Here is a 22781-nt window from a genome sequence, read left to right as displayed (position 1 = left end):
GGGTTGTGAATGAAGCCCAGTCCACCATGCAAATCAGCCTTCCACCCATCGACACTGTCTATACTTCCTGCTGCCTCAGAAAATCAGCCAGCGTAATCAAGGACACACTCACCCCGGACATATTCTCTTCCATCTCCTTCCATTGGGAAAAAGATGCCAAAGTCTGAGGACACGTACCAACTGACTCAAAAACAGTTTCTTCCCTGCTGTCATCAGACTTTCGAATGGGCCTATTTAATATTAAGTTGATCTTTCTCTCTACCCTAGCTATGACTGGAACACTACATTCTTCACCTTCTCCCCTGTGTACTCTATGAATGGTATGCTTTTTCTGTACAGCGCGCCAGAAACAATACTTTTCACTGTATCCCAACAACTGTGACAATAAGAAATCAAATCAAAGGGAATCGCTCATTTGGAACTCTAACACCTTGCCCACCATGGAAATGGTGCGGGTGAGGGTCTGACAACAGAAATCCTTGTGGACCTCCGGTGGGGATTTGCAGTCTCGCCTGAGTGAGGCCGTAAAATCTCGCGAGTCACCGTCAAATTACTTTAATACGCACACTCTTCGTGGAATAATAAATACACTTAAAGTCTTTTTTTTGCTTACCGTGTTTCACAATAGGTTCATTAATAGGTTCACCCGCAATCAAAACAAACCGAGCAACTTCATGGTCCTAAAAAAAAACGAGCGAACAGTGAGCAAAGCGCACAGGAATCTCTCCCAGGGGTAGATGGATGAAGCAGGCTTGAGAAATATGAGCAATCAATAGTCCAAAGTGATGGTGATTGAAAATGCACAGGCAGGCACTCTGGGCAAAATTGCTTTTAAAAAAAGTGGATTATAAATGGTATTCAGGGCAAATCTTTCAAATGTTGTAGTCTGCAGTATAAATCCACACACTCAGCAAACTTCACTCAGAGGGAGCATTTTAGTTACCTGGGGTTATAGGGCGTGACACTATCTCTGGACCTGGGGTTTCAGGGCGTGACACTATCTCTGGACCTGGGGTTACAGGGCGTGACACTATCTCTGGACCTGGGGTTACAGGGCGTGACACTATCTCTGGACCTGGGGTTACAGGGCGTGACACTATCTCTGGACCTGGGGTTACAGGGCGTGACACTATCTCTGGACCTGGGGTTACAGGGCGTGACACTATCTCTGGACCTGGGATTATAGGGCGTGACACTATCTCTGGACCTGGGGTTATAGGGCGTGACACTATCTCTGGACCTGGGGTTACAGGGTGTGACACTATCTCTGGACCTGGGGTTACAGGGCGTGACACTATCTCTGGACCTGGGGTTATAGGGCGTGACACTATCTGCGGACCTGGGGTTACAAGGTGTGACCCTATCACTGGACCTGGGGTTATAGGACATGACACTATCGCTGGACCGGGGGTTACAGGGCGTGACACTATCTCCGGACCTGGGGTTACAGGGCGTGACACTATCTCTGGACCTGGGGTTACAGGGTGTGACCCTATCTCTGGACCTGGGGTTACAGGGCGTGACACTATCTCTGGACCTGGGGTTACAGGGTGTGACACTATCGCTGGACCTGGGGTTACAGGGCGTGACACTATCTCTGGACCTGGGGTTACAGGGCGTGACACTATCGCTGGACCTGGGGTTACAGGGTGTGACACTATCGCTGGACCTGGGGTTACAGGGCGTGACACTATCGCTGGACCGGGGGTTACAGGGCGTGACACTATCTCCGGACCTGGGGTTACAGGGCGTGACACTATCTCTGGACCTGGGGTTACAGGGTGTGACCCTATCTCTGGACCTGGGGTTACAGGGCGTGACACTATCTCTGGACCTGGGGTTACAGGGTGTGACACTATCGCTGGACCTGGGGTTACAGGGCGTGACACTATCTCTGGACCTGGGGTTACAGGGCATGACCCTATCGCTGGACCTGGGGTTATAGGGCGTGACACTATCTCTGGACCTGGGGTTACAGGGTGTGACACTATCGCTGGACCTGGGGTTATAGGGCGTGACACTATCGCTGGACCTGGGGTTATAGGGTGTGACACTATCTCTGGACCTGGGGTTATAGGGTGTGACACTATCTCTGGACCTGGGGTTACAGGGCGTGACACTATCTCTGGACCTGGGGTTATAGGGCGTGACACTATCTCTGGACCTGGGGTTACAGGGCGTGACACTATCTGCGGACCTGGGGTTATAGGGCGTGACACTATCGCTGGACCTGGGGTTACAGGGCGTGACACTATCTGCGGACCTGGGGTTACAGGGCGTGACACTATCGCTGGACCTGGGGTTACAGGGCGTGACACTATCTGCGGACCTGGGGTTACAGGGCGTGACACTATCTCTGGACCTGGGGTTACAGGGCGTGACACTATCTGCGGACCTGGGGTTACAGGGCGTGACACTATCTCTGGACCTGGGGTTACAGGGTGTGACACTATCTCTGGACCTGGGGTTACAGGGCGTGACACTATCTGCGGACCTGGGGTTACAGGGCGTGACACTATCTCTGGGCCTGGGGTTACAGGGCGTGACACTATCGCTGGACCTGGGGTTACAGGGCATGACACTATCTGCGGACCTGGGGTTATAGGGCGTGACCCTATCGCTGGACCTGGGGTTATAGGGCGTGACCCTATCGCTGGACCTGGGGTTATAGGGCGTAACACTATCTCTGGACCTGGGGTTATAGGGCATGACCCTATCGCTGGACCTGGGGTTATAGGGCGTAACACTATCTCTGGATCTGGGGTTACAGGGCATGACCCTAGGGGGACTGCACTTTTGGTGTCCTCCAATGGGCCAAGGGGATTGATTAAAGAGGCACTCCACTCTTGCCTGCACAAGGAAAGCTGGATGTCAGCCTCTCCTGTCAGTGGTTAGATCCCAGCAGGGTCAAGGTGAGGCCCATTAAGGACCTCAGCGAGCCAACAAGTGACTCGGTCACACAACACCCCACCCATAACGCTGGTAAAACTGAATGGAGGGAGGGTTGGGTGGTTAGACAGGGGTGCATTCTTGGTCTTTTCTGTCTCTTCACACCTTCCTACAAACCCACCACCATGAGGGTCATACAAAGTGTTTTGTATCTCTACAATTCCTGTCAAGATTGAGTCAATAATTTGTGTTAGTTTAGAAATATAGAAGCAGGAGTAGGCCATTCAGCCCTTTAAGCCTGCTACGCAATTCATTTTGATCATCGAATTCACCGATCCCCCCTTCCCCCCATATCTCTTAATCCCTTTAGCCCCAAAGAGCTATATTTAATTTCATCTTGAAATCGCACAACGTTTTGGCCCCAGCTGCATTCTGTGGTCGTGAATTCCACACAGTCACCACCCTCTGGGTGAAGAAATTTCTCCTCGCTTCAATCCGAAAAGGTTTACCCCTTACCCTCAAACTGTGTCCCCCAGGCCGAGGCTCCCCCACTCGGAGGAGAAAATAGCAAAATAGTAGGGTATAGTTTAGAGCTAGTTAACAACAGTTACACACTTGCTCTCATATCAAAGGAGTTTAGTTTAATGTTTAATTGGAATAGAGACATCTGCAACCCAGAGTTGACAATTCCTGCATTAAGTGAGGATGTCAGGATGTTTCTTGGGCCCCAGGGGCCTTGTGTTTGCAGGAAGTGCTTCCAGCTGTTGGAACTCTGGCTCAGCTGGAATCACTGTGGGATATTCAGGTGGCTGAATGCTTCCTAGAACACAGGCTCCAGGAGGCAATCCCACAGCCAGCTAGCCTTCAGCCTGTTGGGGGCATCTGGAAGGGTAGGGAAGAGGCCGGCACTTGGAGGAGCTCTTTGGGTGAGTGGCGTTCAGTATTGAGATGGTGACACAGTGGTTAGCACTGTTGTCTCACAATGCCAGGGACCTGGGTTTGATTCTCTGCTTGGGTCACCATCTGTGCGGAGTCTGCATGATCTCCCCGTGTCTGCGTGGGTTTCCTCTGGGTGCTCTGGTTTCCACTCATAATCCAAAAGACGTGCTAGTTAGGTTGATTGGCCATGTTAAATTCTCCCTCAGTGTACCCGAACAGGCACTGGAGTGTGGCGACTAGGGGATTTTCACAGTAACTTCATTGCAGTATTAATGTAAGCCTACCTATGACATTAATAAATAAATTTTAAAGCATTACTTTAGGTTCAGAACGTTCTTTGGTCACGGTCCATGAAACAACATAGGGAGGGAAATGGTGGAAGTCCCACAGTCAGTGATTAAAATGTTTGGGAGGAAGTTAAAAGGCAGGAGTTTAATTAATCCTTAATCTCAGGATTACTCCCAAACTGCAGTGAGAGTAAAAATAGGACATTGCAGGCTATTGTATGGTTAGAGACATGAGATAGGATTTTCTACTTGCCAAACAACAACACTTTCTTCTCATAGGACATAAATTGTATTTGTTCCTCCTAATATTAGTCTTCTTGCAAAGTGTCCTGATGAGTGCAAGGTGAAAAGTTTCAACATGTCACTTCTTTTTCAGCAATACTCAGGATCTGTACAACTAAATCATGATCTTTAATTGTTCTTGGGACATGAGCATTGCTGGTAAGGTCAACATTTATTACCAATCACCAATTGCCCTTGGGAAGGAGATGTCCATTGTTTTTATCCTTCTAGATAATAGAGGTCATGGGTTTGCAGGTTCTGTTGCAGGAGTCTCAGTGAGTATAGAATCATAGAACCCTACAGTGCATAAAGAGGCCCTTCGGCCCATCGAGTCTGCACTGAACACAATCCCACCCAGGCTCTACCCCCGTATCCCTACATATTTTACCCACTAATCCCTCTAACCTACGCATCCCTAGACACTAAGGGGCAATTTCTTAGCCTGGCCAATCAACCTAACCCACACATCTTTGAACTGCGGGAAGAAACTGGAGTACCCGGAGAAAACCCACGCAGACACAAGGAGAATGTGCAAACTCCACATAGACAGTGACCCGAGCCGGGAATCGAACCCAGGACCCTGCAGCTGTGAAGCAGCAGTGCTAACCACTGTGCTACCGTGCCGCGAGTAGATGGTGGATTGATTGAATGGGGCAATGATTGCATTAAGGGCAGAGAATGGAAAGAATTACTGAAGTGTGTTTAGGAGAATTTTCATGATCAGTATGTGTAAATAATGGATGTAACTGTATGTACTCCTAGAAAACAACATGGATCAAGCCCCAAATGCTATAGTCAAGGAGCACTTTGGCAATAATGATCATATTATTGCAATAAGAGGGTAAGAAGAAAGAGGCATACAACAGATATCAGGTGGGCAATGCAAGTGAGAACCAGGGCTGAATATAGAAAGGGGAAGTAAAAAAAAGGAATAAGAGGGACAAAGATAGAATATGAAAACATATATATTAATGACTTGGACTTGGGGGTAAGGCATCATTTTAAAATTTGCAGATGAAACTTAGAAGTGCAGTAAACACTGAGAAAGATAGACTTTAAGAGGACATTGACAGGTTAGTGGAATGGGTGGACACATGGAGATGAAGCAATATGTTTAGACAGGGTGAAAGAAGAGACCTGGTGGTATTAACGTACGATTATTTGAAGGTGCAGAATAGGTTAACTAAACAGTTCATGTTGAATGTGGGCCCCTGGGCTCTATAAACAGAGGCAGCAAAAACAAAAGCTGAAAAATTGTGGTTGGTCTCTAAAATTCCTGCCTGGAAAATCATGTCTAATTCTGGACACCACCCCTAAGGAAACACATGAAGGTTTTGAAGAGGGTCCAGAAAGTATCTTCCAGAACGGTTCCAGGGATAAGAAGTTACAGTTACACGCAAATATCTATGGGGTTGTTCTCTTTAGAGTAGGAGAGGGGAGATTTGATGGATGTGTTTCAAATCATTAAGGGTTTTGAAGAGGTAATGGGGATAGCGCCTGGGTGGGATTCTTGTTGGTGCAGACTCGACGGGCCCCTTCTGCACTGTTGGGATTCTATGATAGCATAAACATAAGAGAAACCTTTTCCAATGGTTGACGGATCAATAACCAGGGCACACAGATTTATGATGATTGGTAAAGAACCAAATGTGACAAGAGGCAAAACCTTTTGTGTCAACAGTGACTCAGTAAGTAGCACTCCTCCTCTGAGCCTCAAGGCTCTGGGTTCGATTTCCACAGTAAAAAGTCTGACAACACCAGGTTTTAGTCCAACCGATTTATTTGATAATAGACTCACAAGCTTTCGAGGTCTCCCTCTTCGTCAGGTGAATGGAGAGTTCTGGCCTCAGACAGAGCATATAAAGCACTTTATATGCTTTATATGCTCTGTCTGAGGCCAGAACTCTCCATTCACCTGACGAAGAGGGAGACCTCGAAAGCTTGTGAGTCTATTATCAAATAAATCGGTTGGACTAAAACCTGGTGTTGTCAGACTTTTTACTGTGTTTACGCCAGTCCAACGCCGGCATACCCACATCATGACTACTTTCGATTTCCACTCCAGATTTGGGCACAAAAATCAAAGTGGACACTCCATGGCAGTGCTGAGAGAGTGCTGCACTGCCCGAGGGGCTGTCTTTTGCACGTATTGTTAAAATTAAGTGGACGTAAAGGATTCCATGGCACTATTTCAAAGTGAATGGTGCAGAGTTGCCCTATCTTCTGTTAATAGAACTGGCTTTGTCCTTTCACGTTCTCTAGTTTACAATTATTTTAACCTTTAATGGTGTTTTCTGGTGCTCCCTGAAAGTTAAACTTATTCCTCCGCGTCCACGTTTATTTCATAAAGCATTTTGCCCTCTGCGGTGTCTCGGCCCATATTCGTTTGCAATCAGAAAAACATTATCGGGTGATTGTTGCATTATTATTCATGGGAGCTTGCTGTGCACAAATTGACTGCCACATTTCCTGCACTGCGACAGTGACTATCCTTCAAAAGTACCTCAACGTCTGTGAAGTGTTTTGAGATGTTCAGTGACAGTGAAAAGGTTTACAAAGATGAAATTGTAGAAACCCTACAGTGCAGAAAGAGGCCATTCGGCCCATCAAGTCAGCACTGACCACAATCCCACCCACACCCTACCCCCATATATTTTACCCACTAATCCCTCTAACCTACGCATCTCAGGACACTAAAGGGCAATTTTAGCATGGCCAATCAACCTAACCCGCACATCTTTGGACTGTGGGAGGAAACCAGAGCACCCGGAGGAAACCCACGCAGGCACAAGGAGAATGTGCAAACTCCACACAGACAGTGAGCCGAACCAGGAATCGAACCCAGGTCCCTGGAGCTGTGAAGGAGCAGTGCTAACCACTGTGCTACTGTGCCGCCCCAGATGCTGCCTGCTTTGGAGGATACTAGCTAGAGGAGAGATAGGACAAACTTGGTTTGTTTTCACTTGAATGTCAGAGGTTGAAGGGCGACCTGATAGAAGTTCACAAAATTATGAGAGGCATGAATAGAATGGGTAGTCAGAGAGTTTTTCCCGGGGTATAAAAGTCAATTATTAGGGGACATGGGTTTTAGGGGGGGATATTTTCCTTACCGGGGGGGAACATAGGTTTAAGCTCAAATTGGGAAAGTTGAGAGGAGATATAAGAGGCAAGTTTTTTTACACAGAGGGTAGTAAATGCCAAGAATGCTGCCAAATGAGGCAATAGAAACAGGTTAAGTAGCAACGTTTAAGAGGCATCTTGACAATACATGAATAGGCAGGGAATAGAGGGATGCAAATTGCGTCGAGGCAAAAGATCGTTAGTTTAGAAAGATATTGTGTCGGCATTGGCTTGGTGGGCTATTCCTGTGCTGTATTGTTCTTTATTCTAAGTGCAAGTCTTTTTCTTTTAAGAAACGAGTGATTAGGGTTTGGAATACAATGTTTGATAGGATACTGTTCTCAATTCTAATAGTCTCCTTCTGAAGGGAATTGAATACTTAATGGGGAAAAATATTAAAGGTACACGGGGGAAAGAACTGGGAGATGTGACCACCTAGTTTAGTTTATTTATTAGTGTCACAAGTAGGCTTACATTAACACTGCAATGAAGTTAATGTGAAAATCCTCTAGTCACCACACTCCGGCGCCTGTTCGGGTACGCTGATGGAGGATTTAGCACGGCCAATGCAGTTAACCAGCGTGCTTTCTGGGCTGTGGGAGGAAACCAGAGCATCCAGAGGAAATTCTAGCAAACACAGGAAGAACACGCTGATCCTGCATGTGCAGTGACACAACAGCACTGCTAACCACTGTGCCACCGTGTGCCGTGCTTGTGGGGAGATCCAGCAGAATCAAAGGGCTGAGTGGCCTCGTCATGCACTGCACTATTCCATGGTTCCAAACCAGGTTTATCTGAAATGTAATACCTTATTTTCCATTTGGATATGTTCTCCATCATCAAGTATAGCGACATGGTGAGGCTCAATTCTTCTCTGGTCCTTATCAGGGCCTGTAAGATATTGTTTGTGTTTAAAAAAATCGACATGTTGACAAAAGTCTTTTTTCTAAAGCATCGTTAACCTTTTTTTTGAACTTTTAGTTCTCGAATCTCAGGTGAAGACCTTTAATTAATGCAAAGGATAATGTGAAACAATGTAATTGCCTGGGAGGTAAACTTACAGAGCTGCGGGAGCAAAAACTACAAGGAAATGTTTGTATTTTCTTCGCCAAATCTGGTGCTACAATGGGTAAGAAAGGATTACTAAAGGAGAACTTCTTTGTGATAGCATTCAATCTGATTGCTGGGGGAAGTATGAGTCACCCACTCATTAAAATCTTTTTTAAAAAACAGTCTTAAAAGGTGACTGACAATGACTTGTCATTATCAACCTCGGGAAAATTCTCAACCCTCGATATAGTTATATCTCATTTACTAATGTAAAGCCATTGATAGCAGTTCGATGGAACAATTGCTCAGATCAATTTCTCTTTTCACAGATGACTGAAATTGTGGTTAGTTGTATTGACGATGGGTTTTGGTTCTTGCTCAGAGTCGTGTGGTTGATGCCAGAGTAACAACCGGACCAAACAGACAGGAAACTAACTTTCCCAACACGGTAATTATATGCGTCATCTGAATGGTCTAATTTTGGTTCGGTATAAATGAAGAAAACAGTGGTGGAATGTGGTCAGTATAGGCTGTACTTGTGGCATGGTTATCAAAGTTGGGTTTCGTTCAATTTAAAATATAACCTCTCTCTTTCTCTTTCCTCTTCATTCTGGGTTCCACATCACCTTCTATCTAAGGCCGGCAACTCCATCACTGAATACTGTGACCGCTGGTCAACAGAGAACCATTCAAACACCTGAGATAATGCCCCACTCGCTACCATTCTGCACAGTTCCATTTAATAGCCTGGTTAAGAATTTGACATTTGTCCAATGGGGAAGAACCTGAATAAAAATTGGTGACTGGAAACATATTGGGCTATAACTACAAATCCCAGTGTAAGATTTCGCTGATGGGGGGGTGGGGGGGTAGGAGGAGGAGGGGTATCCCAAAGATGTTTTGGGGAATCCCTCCAGGAAGTTACCATGTAAGAGTTTACCCAGTAACTGTCCGGAAGGGGTAATTTGCCACTGGACAATTACACCGTGCTGGGAACCATCGGACAGTGCAACTTAAATCGCTAATTTCAGATAGTTCTACCAGTCTTACCCTCACAGTTACTCTAAAAGAGTTAGAAGGAAATTTAAAGTTTTCAGAGCATCCATTTCAAAGACGCTGGCAGATCCCTGCACGTGACACCTCCCCAGAGGACCATCCACAACTACCAGCCCCCCTTCTAACCATTGCACCAACACTCCCCCAGTTCCTATTGCCTCCCCCCTTGCCCAATACCCCTGGGCCTCTGGTACGACTCTGCCCTTGCCTACTCCCGATCCGACGTCTGAACTCTCACCCCCGCTTAACACACAAACTTAGCTCCTCCCTTTCAATTTAAACACCTGCTTTACAGCAGCTGGTGCCTAAGAATGGGAGGGAGTATGTCCCCTTCGCTGCGCTCCACTTACATTGCTGCAACCAGGTGCCAAGCTCCACTGATCCTGTCTCACTGAGGAAGCTCGAGTGAGATGGGCTTTGCAATCACAGTGTAGGTAAGTCTCTCCAGAGTAGCAATGTGCCGGTGATTACCACTCTCAGCAAGTTTTGCCACTTTGAGGAAGCTTATGAAGTTGCCTATTCCTTTAATTTGCATTGCAATTATATTAATTATTATAATTGCAATAAATCCACTTATAATTGAGCATTAAATTCCTGTTATCCCTTCCAGGAGAAAAGTGATGGAAGAGGCAGGAGGTGAAACAGGGGTTAGCACAAGGGCACTGTAACTCTAGCTGCTAATCTAAGCTTTGTTCTCTTACCTGTAGTCTTCCTTTAACCTTGCTCTGTGCTACAGTCTTTCTCCATTACCAAGACTCAGGCCATGGATTCTCTGAACTTTCATCTTCTGTTCCTTCAATATCACTCTTCCCATTTGTCCTCCCTATCTTGCATCAGTATTGTGTTGAAAGCTCATGTTTCCTAGTCTATTTCATCTTTGGCATGACCTCCAAGTGGTAAAGCTCCTTTATCTAGGCCCCCTTTCACTATATGTTATAGATGAGATGTTTTTAAATCCCAAGATTTGCACAACTTGTTCACTTTCCTCATCTTCTCTGTTACTTTTTGCAAGGTTGTGGAGCTTGGTCAACTTGGATTGTGGTTCACTGTGCTGGGGTGGTATGATGGCACAGTGATTAGCACGGCTGCCCCACAGGGCCAGGGTCCCAGATTCAATTCCGACCTTGGGTCACTGCCTGTGTGGAGTTTGCACATCCTCCTCGTGTCTGTATGAGTTTCCTCCGGGTGCTCCGGTTTCCTCCCACAGTCCAAAGATGTGCGGGTTAGGTTGATTGGCCGTGCTAAAATTCCCCTGAGTGTCCTGTGATGTAGGTCAGAGGGATTAGTGAGTAAACTAAGTAGGGATAGGGGGGTAGGACCTGGATGGGATGGTGATTGGTGCAGACTTGATGGGCCAAATGGCCTCTTTCTGTACTGTAGGGTTACTATGATTCTATGACTGTCTTTGGAGTGACAAAATATACTCCAAGGTCAGAGAAACATTAAGAAATGTGAGCGCAGCCCAGGGGCACAGTGGTTAGCACTGCTCCCTCACAGCGCCAGGGACCCAGGTTCAATTCTGGCCTTGGGTCACTATCTGTGTGGAGTTTGCACATGCTCCCCATATCTGCGTAGGTTTCCTTTGGGTGCTCCAGTCTCCTCCCACTGTCCAAAGATGTGCGGGTTGAGTGGACTGGCCATGCTAAATTGTTCTTTAGTGTCCAATGCTAAATGGGTTAGGGGGATTAGCGGGGTAAATATGCGGGGTTATGTGGTAAGTGGGTAAAAGGGGACAGGGGTGACTGGAAGTGTGTCTGTGAATGTTGCAAAAGGGTGACTGAAAGTGTGATGCAAGGATGACTGACAGTAAGTTAGAAACTGTGACCAATGGATGACAGTAAGAGTGAAGTGTGTTACTGGAAGTGTGACTAAAAGTGTTGTTCACAGAATTCCTTCAATGTAGAAGGAGACCATTCAGCCCATCGAGTTTGCACTGACAACAATCCCACCTAGGCACTATCCCCATAACCCCACATATTTACCCCACTAATCCTTCTAACTTACGCATCCCAGGACACTCAGGGGCAATTTAGCATTGCCAATCAATCTAACTTGCAAATCTTTGGACTGTGGGAGGAAACCGGAGCATCCGGAGGAAACCCATGCAGACACGGGGAGAACGTGCAGACTCCTCCCAGACAGTGACCCAATGCCGGAATTGAACCGGGTCCCTGGCGCTGTGAGGCAGCAGTGCTAACTGTGCCACCGTAATGCCCCACTCTTGATAGAAGAGTGTTACAGTGAGTATGAAAGTCCACATCTCTATGTGTATACCTGCAGGATTTGAATGCAAAAGTATTTGATAAATTAGCGCAAGTTGCTAATCGAAGATATTGGTATATCCTCTCTTGTTATTAGAACATAGAACATTACAGAATTATTATTATTATTATTATTGTCCTGAAACATTCCATATTTCAGAAAGGTTTGCAAGTTACCTGTGAAGAACAAGTAACATTTAGTAAGCGTGCTAAAGTTTTAGTGGGAAGCTTGAAATTAACAGCACTGTTTATTGGTTATCACTTGAAGTGCGAGCTCTGCACTTCTCTGTGGTAAGGAGGTCGGAGACGGCATCACAAAATGAGCAGCCTTGCACATGCAGAGGCACAAGGATAGTGCCAGCGTTGGATTATTCCCTGGCGCCATGGTGCCAAGGCATGGTGCGCTAATTTATTGTGTTTTGATTCATATTGGACTGCTAAAAGCAAGTTTGAGTTTAACAACAAAATTTAATTTGACAGGACGTCAGTTTGATTAATCTTTCAAATGACGCAGAAAAATCTATACTGCGACAGGGCACTTAAGCACAACTGACAGAGCAAACAAGAAAACGCAATCGGACTGGTATTGGATGCATGTGAGGGAGAGACAACATCAGCAGAGGTTGTATGAAGCAATTGCCTTACCCGCATGGACATATCCTGCGAGTGTATAAATAAAAGCCGTCCAGCCTGAAAAGAGGAAGGAAAAGAAGAACATTAAATTATACCGTAGCTAAATTAAGCTCTATAATATCAGTTGTTAAAGTTAACATTGGCATGCACTGTTTTAAGTATTCCAGGAAGATTCTTTCATCAGAAGTAAAAAGGAAGCTCAGAACAGTGAATTATGCCTGGGATGAAAATAATCTCATGAAGGGTGTGTGATAGTTGTCACTCCAAAGCAGGATCCTCTTGCCTGGTATATTATTTGGGCAAACAACTTTGCTAAACCATTCTGGAAAATAATACATTGCCCCAGAGCTCTTCAGGAAGTACAATAATCTGACGTGCTGAGGCCTGATACCCAGCTCAGGAGATGGTAAGGTGGGCAGATGAATGGAATTAAGTTTCTGGTAATCTTGCTCCTTCTCCTACAGCGGTTAACATCATCTAAACTCACATCAGGATACTCAAGGTGTGACCACACCATAAATGGGAAATCTGTAGGGCCCAGTTTGTGTACAATATTCACAGGAAAATCATCATCCACTTTACCACCTGCATTTTGAATAGTTTGGTTACAGTGGTTGGCATTGCTGCCTCACAGCGCCGGGGACCCAGGTTCGATTCCGGCCTTGGACGACTGTCTGTGTGGAGTTTGCATGTTCTCCCCATGTCTGTGTGGGTTTCCTCCGGGTGCTCCTGTTTCCTCCCACAGTCTGATAGACATGCCAGTTAGATGCATTGGCCATGCTAATTCCTCCCTCAGTGTACCCAAACAGGCGCTGGAGTGTGGGGATTTTCACAGTAACTTCATTGCAGTGTTAATGCAAACCTACTTGTGACTCTAATGAATAAACTTTAACTTGAACTTTAAACGTGAGTGCTCCAGGCCTGATTACAGAAAGTGGCGCATGACAGTGAGACAGCCGAAAGCCCAGCTGAAGACAAGATGACTTCAATAACTTAAAGACACATTATTAAGGAAAGGCCAAGCAACTCATCGTGATGAATCTACATCACCATCAGAACTGTTTGATGCTCGTACACCTGGATGTCCATTTGTGTGGAAAGCAAAGCCCCAAAAGGCCCAAGAGGATTAGAATCAAAGATTGGCGGTAAAAACAGCAAAGGGAGGCCTTCAAAGAGGGGCTTCTTCGAGTACGGACACAGTCCTGTGAGGAACATCCAAAGGCAGAGCTCAGCGGATGATTTAAGATCCTGGGCAGAATTTTCCATTCTCCGTACTGCCTGCTGGCTGAGGCAAGGGAACCGGTGTCCAGCTCACAGCCGGCTTTTCCCTCCAGATCGCAAAAACCCAGCTTGCAGGTGCAGCAGGTGGTCAGGAAGGCGAATGGGATGCTGGCCTTCATAGCGAGGGGGATTGAATATAAAAGTAGGGAGGTCTTGCTGCAGCTGTATAGGGCATTGGTGAGGCCGCAGCTGGAGTACTGTGTGCAGTTTTGGGCGCCGCACCTGCGCAAGGATATTTTGGCCTTGGAGGGAGTGCAGAGGAGGTTTACTAGGCTGATACCGGAGTTGAGGGGGTTGAGCTATGAGGAGAGGCTGAATAAACTGGGCTTGTACTCGTTAGAGTTTAGAAGAATGAGGGGAGATCTCATTGAGACGTATAAGATGATGAATGGGATGGATAGGATAGAGGTGGAGAGACTCTTCCCGCTCAAAAAGACAGTAGGACTAGGGGGCACAGCCTCAAGATAAAAGGGGGGCGGTTTAGAACGGAGTTGAGGAGGAACTTCTTCACTCAAAGGGTGGTGAATCTCTGGAATTCTCTGCCCGTTGAAGTGGTGGAGGCTGCCTCGCTAAATATTTTTAAGAAGCGGGTTGATGGGTTTTTGATAAGAGAGGGGATTAAGGGTTATGGGGAGAGGGCGGGAATGTAGAACTGAGTCACGACAGATCAGCCATGATCTTATTGAATGGCAGGGCAGGCTCGAAGGGCTAGATGGCCTACTCCTGCTCCTATTTCTTATGTTCTTATGTTCTTATAGTGGAGCAATGTGTGCAGAGAAAAACCTGAAGGCATGGCCCACGCCACCACACCGGAGGGACGCAGCTGGAAAATGTCAGCAGCCGGGGAATCCCAAGATCTCTGACATGAAGCACAGGACCTGGTGGATGGTGTTCTCGAACGTGATGATGGCATCCGTGTCGATGATCCGGCACGCCTCGCAGAGGTCGCTGTGGCAGGGTTGTCGTGGTCACTGTTCCCCGGAAGGCTGGGTAGTTTGCTGCGGACAATGGTCTGTTTGAGGTTGTGCGGTTGTTTGAAGGCAAGAAGCGGGGGTGTGGGGATGGCCTTGGCAAAATGTTCGTCTTTATCAACGACATGTTCGAGGCTCCAGAGAAGATATCATAGCTTCTCTGCTCTGGGGAAGTACTGGACGACGAAGGGTACTCTGTTGGCCATGCCCTGTGTTTGTCTTCTGAGGCGGTTTTTCGCTTATGTACCTACACCACATGGACCTTTTTTATTTATTCACAGGATGTGGACATCACTGGCTAGACCAGCATTTATTGCCTGTCTGTAATTAACGTTGACAAGGTCACAGTGTGCTGCCCTCTTGAATCGATGCCATCCATGTGGTGTAGCAAAATTGAAGCCCGTGTGATTAAAGGAACAGTGAGAATGTGTGAAATTGACAAAGAAAGCAGAGGAGTGTGAACGGTTGTTTTTTTTAAATGGAGGGTAATATATGGGAGTCTTCCCCAGTGTTGAAACTGCTGTGCTTTCTTTACATATTTCAATCACTTGGACTTGATCATACAGGATGTAATGTCAAACATGACATGAAATTGAGGAAGGTAATAAATAGTGAGGAGGTTAGTAACCTGCCCTTGTAGAGGACACAGACTGGTGAAATGGGCAGACACATGGCAAATGCAGTTTGATGCAGACAAGTGTTTTGAGAGGCAATTTAAATCAAACTTTCTGATGAAATGTCATGACCTGAAACATTGACTCTGTTAATCTCTCCACAGGTGCTAGGAGACCTGCTGACTTTTTCCCTCTTTTTCTTTTCTTATTTCAGATTTCCAAAATCTGCAGTATTTTGCTTAATCTTCTTACCTTCTTACGGCTGCTAAGCTTACTGAGTGTCTTTCAGCAAACCCTGTCCTGTGAGATGGCATCACCTTCCCCTGTGACATCTTCTATCACCAGTGGGAGCTTTCCTGTCTCCTGGCGTGAAGAGGATATCTTACCCCCCCACCCCCGACACTGTAGTCCCCAGGGAAGCTTCAGAATAACACAGTAAGCTCACAGTCCTCACTCCACCCATTTCCCTGTTGCCTGCAGCCAGAGTGCCCTGTCCCTTTAAGAGCTGTTGACTGACTTTAAGTGAATCATAGAATCCCTACAGTGCAGAAGGAGGCAAGTCAGCCCATCGAGTCTGCACCCTTCACAATCCCACCCAGGCCCTATCCCCATTACACCATACATTTACCCAAACTAGTCTCAGGAGCAATTTAGCACGGCCAATCCACCTAACCCGCACATCTCTGGACTGTGGAGACGGAATGGAGGCAAGGATGTCCCATTCTTGCCAACCTCCCCTCCCTGCAACCCCCACTTCCACAACCTCCTACCCACTCTTGATCATCAGCACAGCAGCACCATTATTATGTGTTGCCTGGGCCAACACTGGTTGGCATATGTGCTGTGGGCACAGCACCAACCTCGCGCTTATTGTGAAGCCAAAATAAACTTCTTGGTTGCTGTTTCACTGCGAGCTGAAATTTCCCACTCGCTGGAGAATTATACACGGTCCAAGAAGTCAACAGCCCAAGAAGCCGAACCTTGATTGAAACCAGAATGGAAAAATGGGTCTATAAACACACCACATGGCGAGGCTTCTGCTGCAAGTTGATTCTGTGCACCAAGCAAATAAGAAGCAGTGTCTGGATCCAGGTTTATACTGAGATTGCCGCATTAATGAGAACCCGATGTATTACCCACTGAATAGAGTGGAAATCGATAGTAAATGCTAAGGTAACTTTGCAGACCAGGCATTTAATGATCAAGAATTCTCAATGTGGGGCTTCAAGATTCATTTAGTAGCTACACTACAGTAACTAGAGTACTGCTGACAAGTTAAATCTCCCCATTTACAAAGGGTATATACTCATTTGCATTGGAGGCAGTTCAAAGAAAGTTCACTCGGTTGATGCCCAGAATGAAGGATTGTCTTAAGAGAAATTGGCTGAGCAGCTAGGCCCTGTGCTCACCGGAGTTGAGACGAACGAACCTTATTAAAACCTAAAATATTCTGAGGGGGTTTGATGGGTGGAGGCTGAGAGAAAGTTTCCCCTCTCTGGGAAATTGAGAGTTTAAAAACACGGCTTGATTTGAATTTCTTCTCTCAGAGGGGGTCTTGAATCTTGGTAATTCTCTTCTCCAGAGAGGGTTGGAGACCAAGTCATTGAATATATTCAATGCAGAGTTAGGGTGAGAGATCCACGGATTCTGAGGCAGGGAATTGGATCTGCCGTGATCTACTGAATGGTGCATGCAGGCCCTTGGCCTGCAGATCAGTGCGGCGGAATATCAGATAACTCAATTCAATCGAGACTCACCTTTAGGAACAGGCTGTGTATGACTGGCTCCTTTCACCAGTGTAAAGTCCAAGTACATCATAGGGGTGTGGGTGTAGATTTGTGACTGGAAAACAGAAGAGGAAAGATTTACGTCAGCAAAATTGTTGAGTTATTTGTATTGGAACCTAGTACAAGTCGATGTAGGCAACTGTATAATCATTGGAATCCTTCAGCAATGGGAATTGAAGAATGACTCTTACATTCTTTTAACACCAAATGTGAACAAAAACAGGGCAAAAATAACATGAAATGAGAGCTAACTCTTCACGCTTGCTATAAATGGAGCAGGACGGGTTGGTGTTTTCGTATCGTTGCATTCTTGCCTTTAAAGTGAGGTAACAAAAGGGTTAAGGAGATGATGAACAACCTGCTAGTGGTATTTTTATTGCATTTCCCTTTGAGTATAGAGCGAAGAAGCAGCGTGGGGATTAGCTTAGGATTGAAGCAAGATGTCATGCTATACAGCGTAGAAACACTGATGTTCGCACCGTCACTCCAGAGAGCAAACACCCAGGGATGGAAGTCTTCAGCTATCTTTTGGCCATGATGCTGACCCCTATTCCCAGTGCTGATTAGTATCTGCTGTTCGGATAATTTCCTTCCTTCAACCACATCCGAAGATGTGGTATTCATTAAATATGAAAGACAAAAGACAGAGAGCAGATTTTGTTAGGATTCTGACACAACAGCTTTTGGCTTTTACGAGGCGCATTGAGTGAGCTGCCCAGCTCCCTCCTACACGAGACACCTGGATCTGCCAAGTGCCGTGTGTATATTCGATGGCTTGAGTGTGTCTGTTGTATGGTTATTCACATTGCATTCTTTGTAGAACACATTACAAGGAAAAGGAGGGAACTTTTCAAAAGTCAGCTTCCTGTTTCAATATTGGAAAATAAAGCCCGAAAATGATGGGGAGAAACTGAAAGACTCGCAATAACAGCAAAACGTTGGCCTGGAGTTTTAAATCAGGGGTCGGTAGCCGAAAATGAGGGCTTTGGACAGGGCTGCTGGGACTTTGAAAGCTTCAGCCAATCAAAGGGAGCAGGCTTGCCATCCAATCATGTTCTGTTTTACAATCATGTGGCTAACTGACAATGATCTTGGAGGTGAGATCCTTCCAGGGGGTGGCCACTGGCTTCGGCTGTGGTCCAGTGGCCATTATGGGGATGCAGGGTAGGTGACTCCTATGATCCAACATTCTCCCACCCGCCATCCTTCCCACTTTCTGCCCTGAACCCAGCATTTTGGCTTGGGCGTCTTCCAATTTTACGTGGGCCACCTGCAGCGCAAACTGGAGATCCCAGTCTCGGCACAGGAACGTAGGCTCCTTCATAACATTTCATTAATGGCAACTGGCTGACTGCTGCTTCCTGTGAGCAGCCAACCTGACCCCGCACCGACCTCTTTCAACATGGCTCGGGGTCAGGATCATGGCGGGGAGCATACATGGAGGCTGGTGGCGCCAACTGGTGTGCCCACTTGTGTCCAATCCTGATCCCCGGCCTTTCTTAATGTGGCATCTTCATGTGGTATCTGGTAGTTGATTAACGACGAGGCGACAGTGCCCTTTCGCCAAGAAACGCTCACTCTGTATCACACAACAGACGCTGCCATGAGAAAATGTAATGAAAAGGACAGCAATGTGAACTAACACCATCCAGGGGAGGATAGAGGAGATAGTGAACTATCCAACGCCCATCACTTGACAGGACTGAGCGTAAAGCGAGGTTGACAAGTCCAATAGAGAGTGGACAAGGAGGAAAACATAGAGCAGTCTGCTCTGCCATTCATTCTCATCATGGCTGATCATCCAATTTCCCGCCATATCCTTGGATCCCCTTCGCCCCGAGAGCTATACCGAACTCCTTTCTTGAAAATATACAACTGCTTTCTGTGGTAGTGAACTCCACAGGCCGACCACTCCCTGGGTGAAGACGAGAGTTTGCCTATGGCGTTTTTTTTGACTATGTTCCTGGCCATGGGTGGGCCAGACTGGTGGAGAAGATCGAGAAATCTAAAAGTAGCTACAGACTGATAATGGAGCCCTCTTCCTACCCCACTTGTCAACTGAACCCAGTATCAGGGCGAACCCTCCACATTGTTCACATCTTGCAGTTAGCTGTGCTCACTCCCAACCTCGTGTTTAAACTGGAGTAACCTTTCTCCAACCCTGTTTTAGTTGGCACCATTTCCCTTTTATTTATTTCTAACACTAATAAACCTTAGCAACTGCCTCCAATCTGATGATTAAAGGGGAAGAAGCGACAAAACGAAATTTCTCTCTTGCCCGCACGCCATCACGCCATCCTTTCTTTTGATGTCTTTTGCTATTGAACAGGACAAACGAGCTTGTTCTTCTGTTTAATTCCTGCGACGGGTAAAAATTTCGACCGTTTAGCTTTTGTTTGGAATTTACAGTTAAACAAATAGATTTCGCCACCCTCAATGTGCAGTTCATTTTCAAAAAATTTCCAAAATTGAGGCACGCATCCGTCTTCTGGACAAGATTAAACTGAAGCATTGTAAGTCATTGCGAGACGTTGCAAGCTAGACAAGGCGGCTCCTGGGCCCTCTCACAACCATACCCAACGCTAGCCTTCCCAAAGCAGCTCTCGCTATATCATTGTGTTTACTAGCCTTCGTGTTCTGATGAGATGCAGCACAATATCTTCTCAAAACCCGCCATCAAACCCTGTTTGAGTATTCCCAGCTGTCAAGCCCATTCCCATTGTACTCCCAATTGGGAAGACAATGATCATCTCGCCATGCTACCCCCCCCCCAACACCCTCCTCTGCAACCTTTCTGAAATGTTTCCATCTACAATCGAGCCGTGGCCATGCATTGCATGACTCTGAGTGATAAACAATAAAATCTGTCTCTCCCTGACTTGAATGATTGCCAGAACCTACCCACACTGACCCTGGATTCAGCTAATCACTACAAACCCAGTGCTGCTCTTGGAACAGCATAAAAGGCAGAGACTCAGTCCTGCTGTGCAGTTGACCAGAGGAAGTCCTCTGATTTTACGTTCCAGCTGCTTAACAGGATGTTTTTGTAGGTCAGCGCAAACTTACTGCTTTGTTCCCTCCTCATTCTTTTCCTTTCCTTCTGCTCTGAGACACCCACTCCGTGGAAAACAGACGACCTCCAGGGCCATCCGGAGTGGACAAGAAGGGAGGCGGACCTGGGAGGGGGAGGGTCAAGGGTCAGCAGAGGTCAGGGGAATAGGAGCGAGGTCAGGAGAGGAAGTCGGGTGTCAAAGAGGACCATTGGTTGGGAGAGGAGGTCAGAGGTCGAGGTAGGTGCGATTGGATTTTGGAGAGAGGGGTTGAGGGGTTCTGCTTCTGGAGAATCAAGGATAAAAGGAGGAAGTTGTAGGAAGCTGGAGGTTCATGGGTTTGCAAGGAGGAGGTTAGTTGATGGAAGATTTATCAATTTTGCTTCCTCATCTTCACATGGTCTATCTCAGATCTTCTGTTACTTGTCCTCTCTGTCTTTATTTCTGGTGATAAACTGATCACCAATATTCATTACTAATGACAAATGGAATTTAATGTTGGCAAGTGCGAGGTGGTCCACTTTGGTAGGAATAATGGTAGGAAGGACTATTACTTACATGGCGAAAAACTGCAGCAGGCGACGGTGCAGAGGGACCTCGGGGTCCTTGTGCATGAGTCGCAAAAACCCAGCTTGCAGGTGCAGCAGGTGGTCAGGAAGGCGAATGGGATGCTGGCCTTCATAGCGAGGGGGATTGAATATAAAAGTAGGGAGGTCTTGCTGCAGCTGTATAGGGCATTGGTGAAGCCGCAGCTGGAGTACTGTGTGCAGTTTTGGGCGCCGTACTTACGCAAGGATATTTTGGCCTTGGAGGGAGTGCAGAGGAGGTTCACTAGGCTGATACTGGAGTTGAGGGGGTTGAGCTATGAGGAGAGGCTGAATAAACTAGGCTTGTACTTGTTAGAGTTTAGAAGAATGAGGGGAGATCTCATTGAGACGTATAAGATGATGAATGGGATGGATAGGATAGAGGTGGAGAGACTCTTCCCGCTCAAAAAAGACAGTAGGACTAGGGGGCACAGCCTCAAGATAAAGGGGAGGCGGTTTAGAACGGAGTTGAGGAGGAACTTCTTCACTCAAAGGGTGGTGAATCTCTGGAATTCTCTGCCCGTTGAAGTGGTGGAGGCTGCCTCGCTAAATATTTTTAAGACGCGGGTTGATGGGTTTTTGATAAGAGAGGGGATTAAGGGTTATGGGGAGAGGGCGGGAAAGTGGAACTGAGCCACGACAGATCAGCCATGATCTTATTGAATGGCGGGGCAGGCTCGAAGGGCTAGATGGCCTACTCCTGCTCCTATTTCTTATGTTCTTATGTTCTAACCCGCAGACTCCCATAGTTACCATGACTATAATTCCGTTTCCTGTAAGGGCCCCCATCCCATTCTCCCAGTTTTTTCCATCTCTGTTGTAACAGTTCCGATGATGCCACCTTCAAAAACAACACTTCTGACATGTCTGCCTTTTTCCTCAACCGAGGATTCTCCCCCACTGTGATTGTCAGGGCACTCAGCCATGTCTGACCCATCTCCCGCACCTCAGCCCTCAACCCTCCCTTCCCTCCCAGAACCAGGATAGGGTCCCCCCCTCTTATCTTCACTTTCCACTCCATCAGCCTCCACATTTCAAAGCTGCCATCATTTCTGGCAGCATGATGCAACTATCAATACATCTTCCCCTCTGTCACCCCTCCCTGCTCTGAGGAGCAGAGACCACTCCCTCAGTGATCCCCTGGACCACTCCACCATCCTTTTCCCATGGCACCTTCTCTTACAATCACTGCCCCTTTACCTCCTCACTGTCAAAGGCTCTAAACGCTCCTTACAGTTTAAGCAGAGTTTCACCCGCATCTCCTTCAGTTTGGTCTCCTGTATTCGCTGTTCTCAATGGAGTCTCCTTCACCCTGGGGAGACTAAATTCAGTCTGGGTGACCGCTGTTTTTTTAATTCAATCACTGGCTGATCAGCATTTATTGCCCATCCCAAGTTGCCCTTATTTAGAGGGAAGTTACATTCCTGTGACTCTGGAGTCACATGTAGTCCAGACCAGGTGAGGACAGCAGATTTCCTTCCCTAAAGAACATTAGTGAACCAGATGAGTTTTTTCGACCATGGCTTCATGGTCATCAGTAGTTTCTTAATTCCAGATATTTTTTACTGAAGTCAAAGTCCTCCGTTTGCCGTGGTGGGATTTGAACCTGGATCCCCAGAATGTTAGCGGAGTCTCTGGATTAATAGTCTAGTGATAATACCACCAGGCCACCGCTTCCCCATCGCCTTGCTTTGTGAAATGCCTTCTCTCAGTCCCTGATCTGCCTTTCGCTTGCCATTTTAACTCAGCTTCCTGCTCTCATGCCCGCGTGTCCATCCTGCTGCCCGCATGTCCATCCTGCTCTCATGCCCGCATGTCCATCCTGCTCTCATGCCCGCGTGTCCATCCTGCTGCCCGCATGTCCATCCTGCTCTCATGCCCGCATGTCCATCCTGCTCTCATGCCCGCGTGTCCGGCCTGCTGCCCGCATGTCCATCCTGCTCTCATGCCCGCATGTCCATCCTGCTCTCATGC

At 46.9% G+C, this 22781-nt stretch overlaps 1 protein-coding gene across 1 annotated transcript in view; it reads right to left on the bottom strand.

Moving 5' to 3' along the window:
• Positions 1-22781, bottom strand: part of pir (pirin) — a 76981-nt gene that overhangs the window by 4548 nt on the left and 49652 nt on the right. The window contains exons 6-9 of the mRNA XM_080203319.1: positions 17141-17225; positions 12530-12574; positions 8326-8408; positions 614-680 (exon numbers count right to left, since the gene is read on the bottom strand). Coding sequence (XP_080059445.1) covers positions 614-680; positions 8326-8408; positions 12530-12574; positions 17141-17225 — 280 coding nt within the window. The remainder of the gene's footprint in view (positions 1-613; positions 681-8325; positions 8409-12529; positions 12575-17140; positions 17226-22781) is intronic.

Source organism: Carcharhinus amblyrhynchos, chromosome 15 (genome assembly GCF_965287045.1).
Source record: "Carcharhinus amblyrhynchos chromosome 15, sCarAmb.v2.hapA, whole genome shotgun sequence".
Taxonomy (NCBI): Eukaryota; Metazoa; Chordata; class Chondrichthyes; order Carcharhiniformes; family Carcharhinidae; genus Carcharhinus; species Carcharhinus amblyrhynchos.
This window is presented reverse-complemented; position numbering and strand designations above follow the sequence as displayed.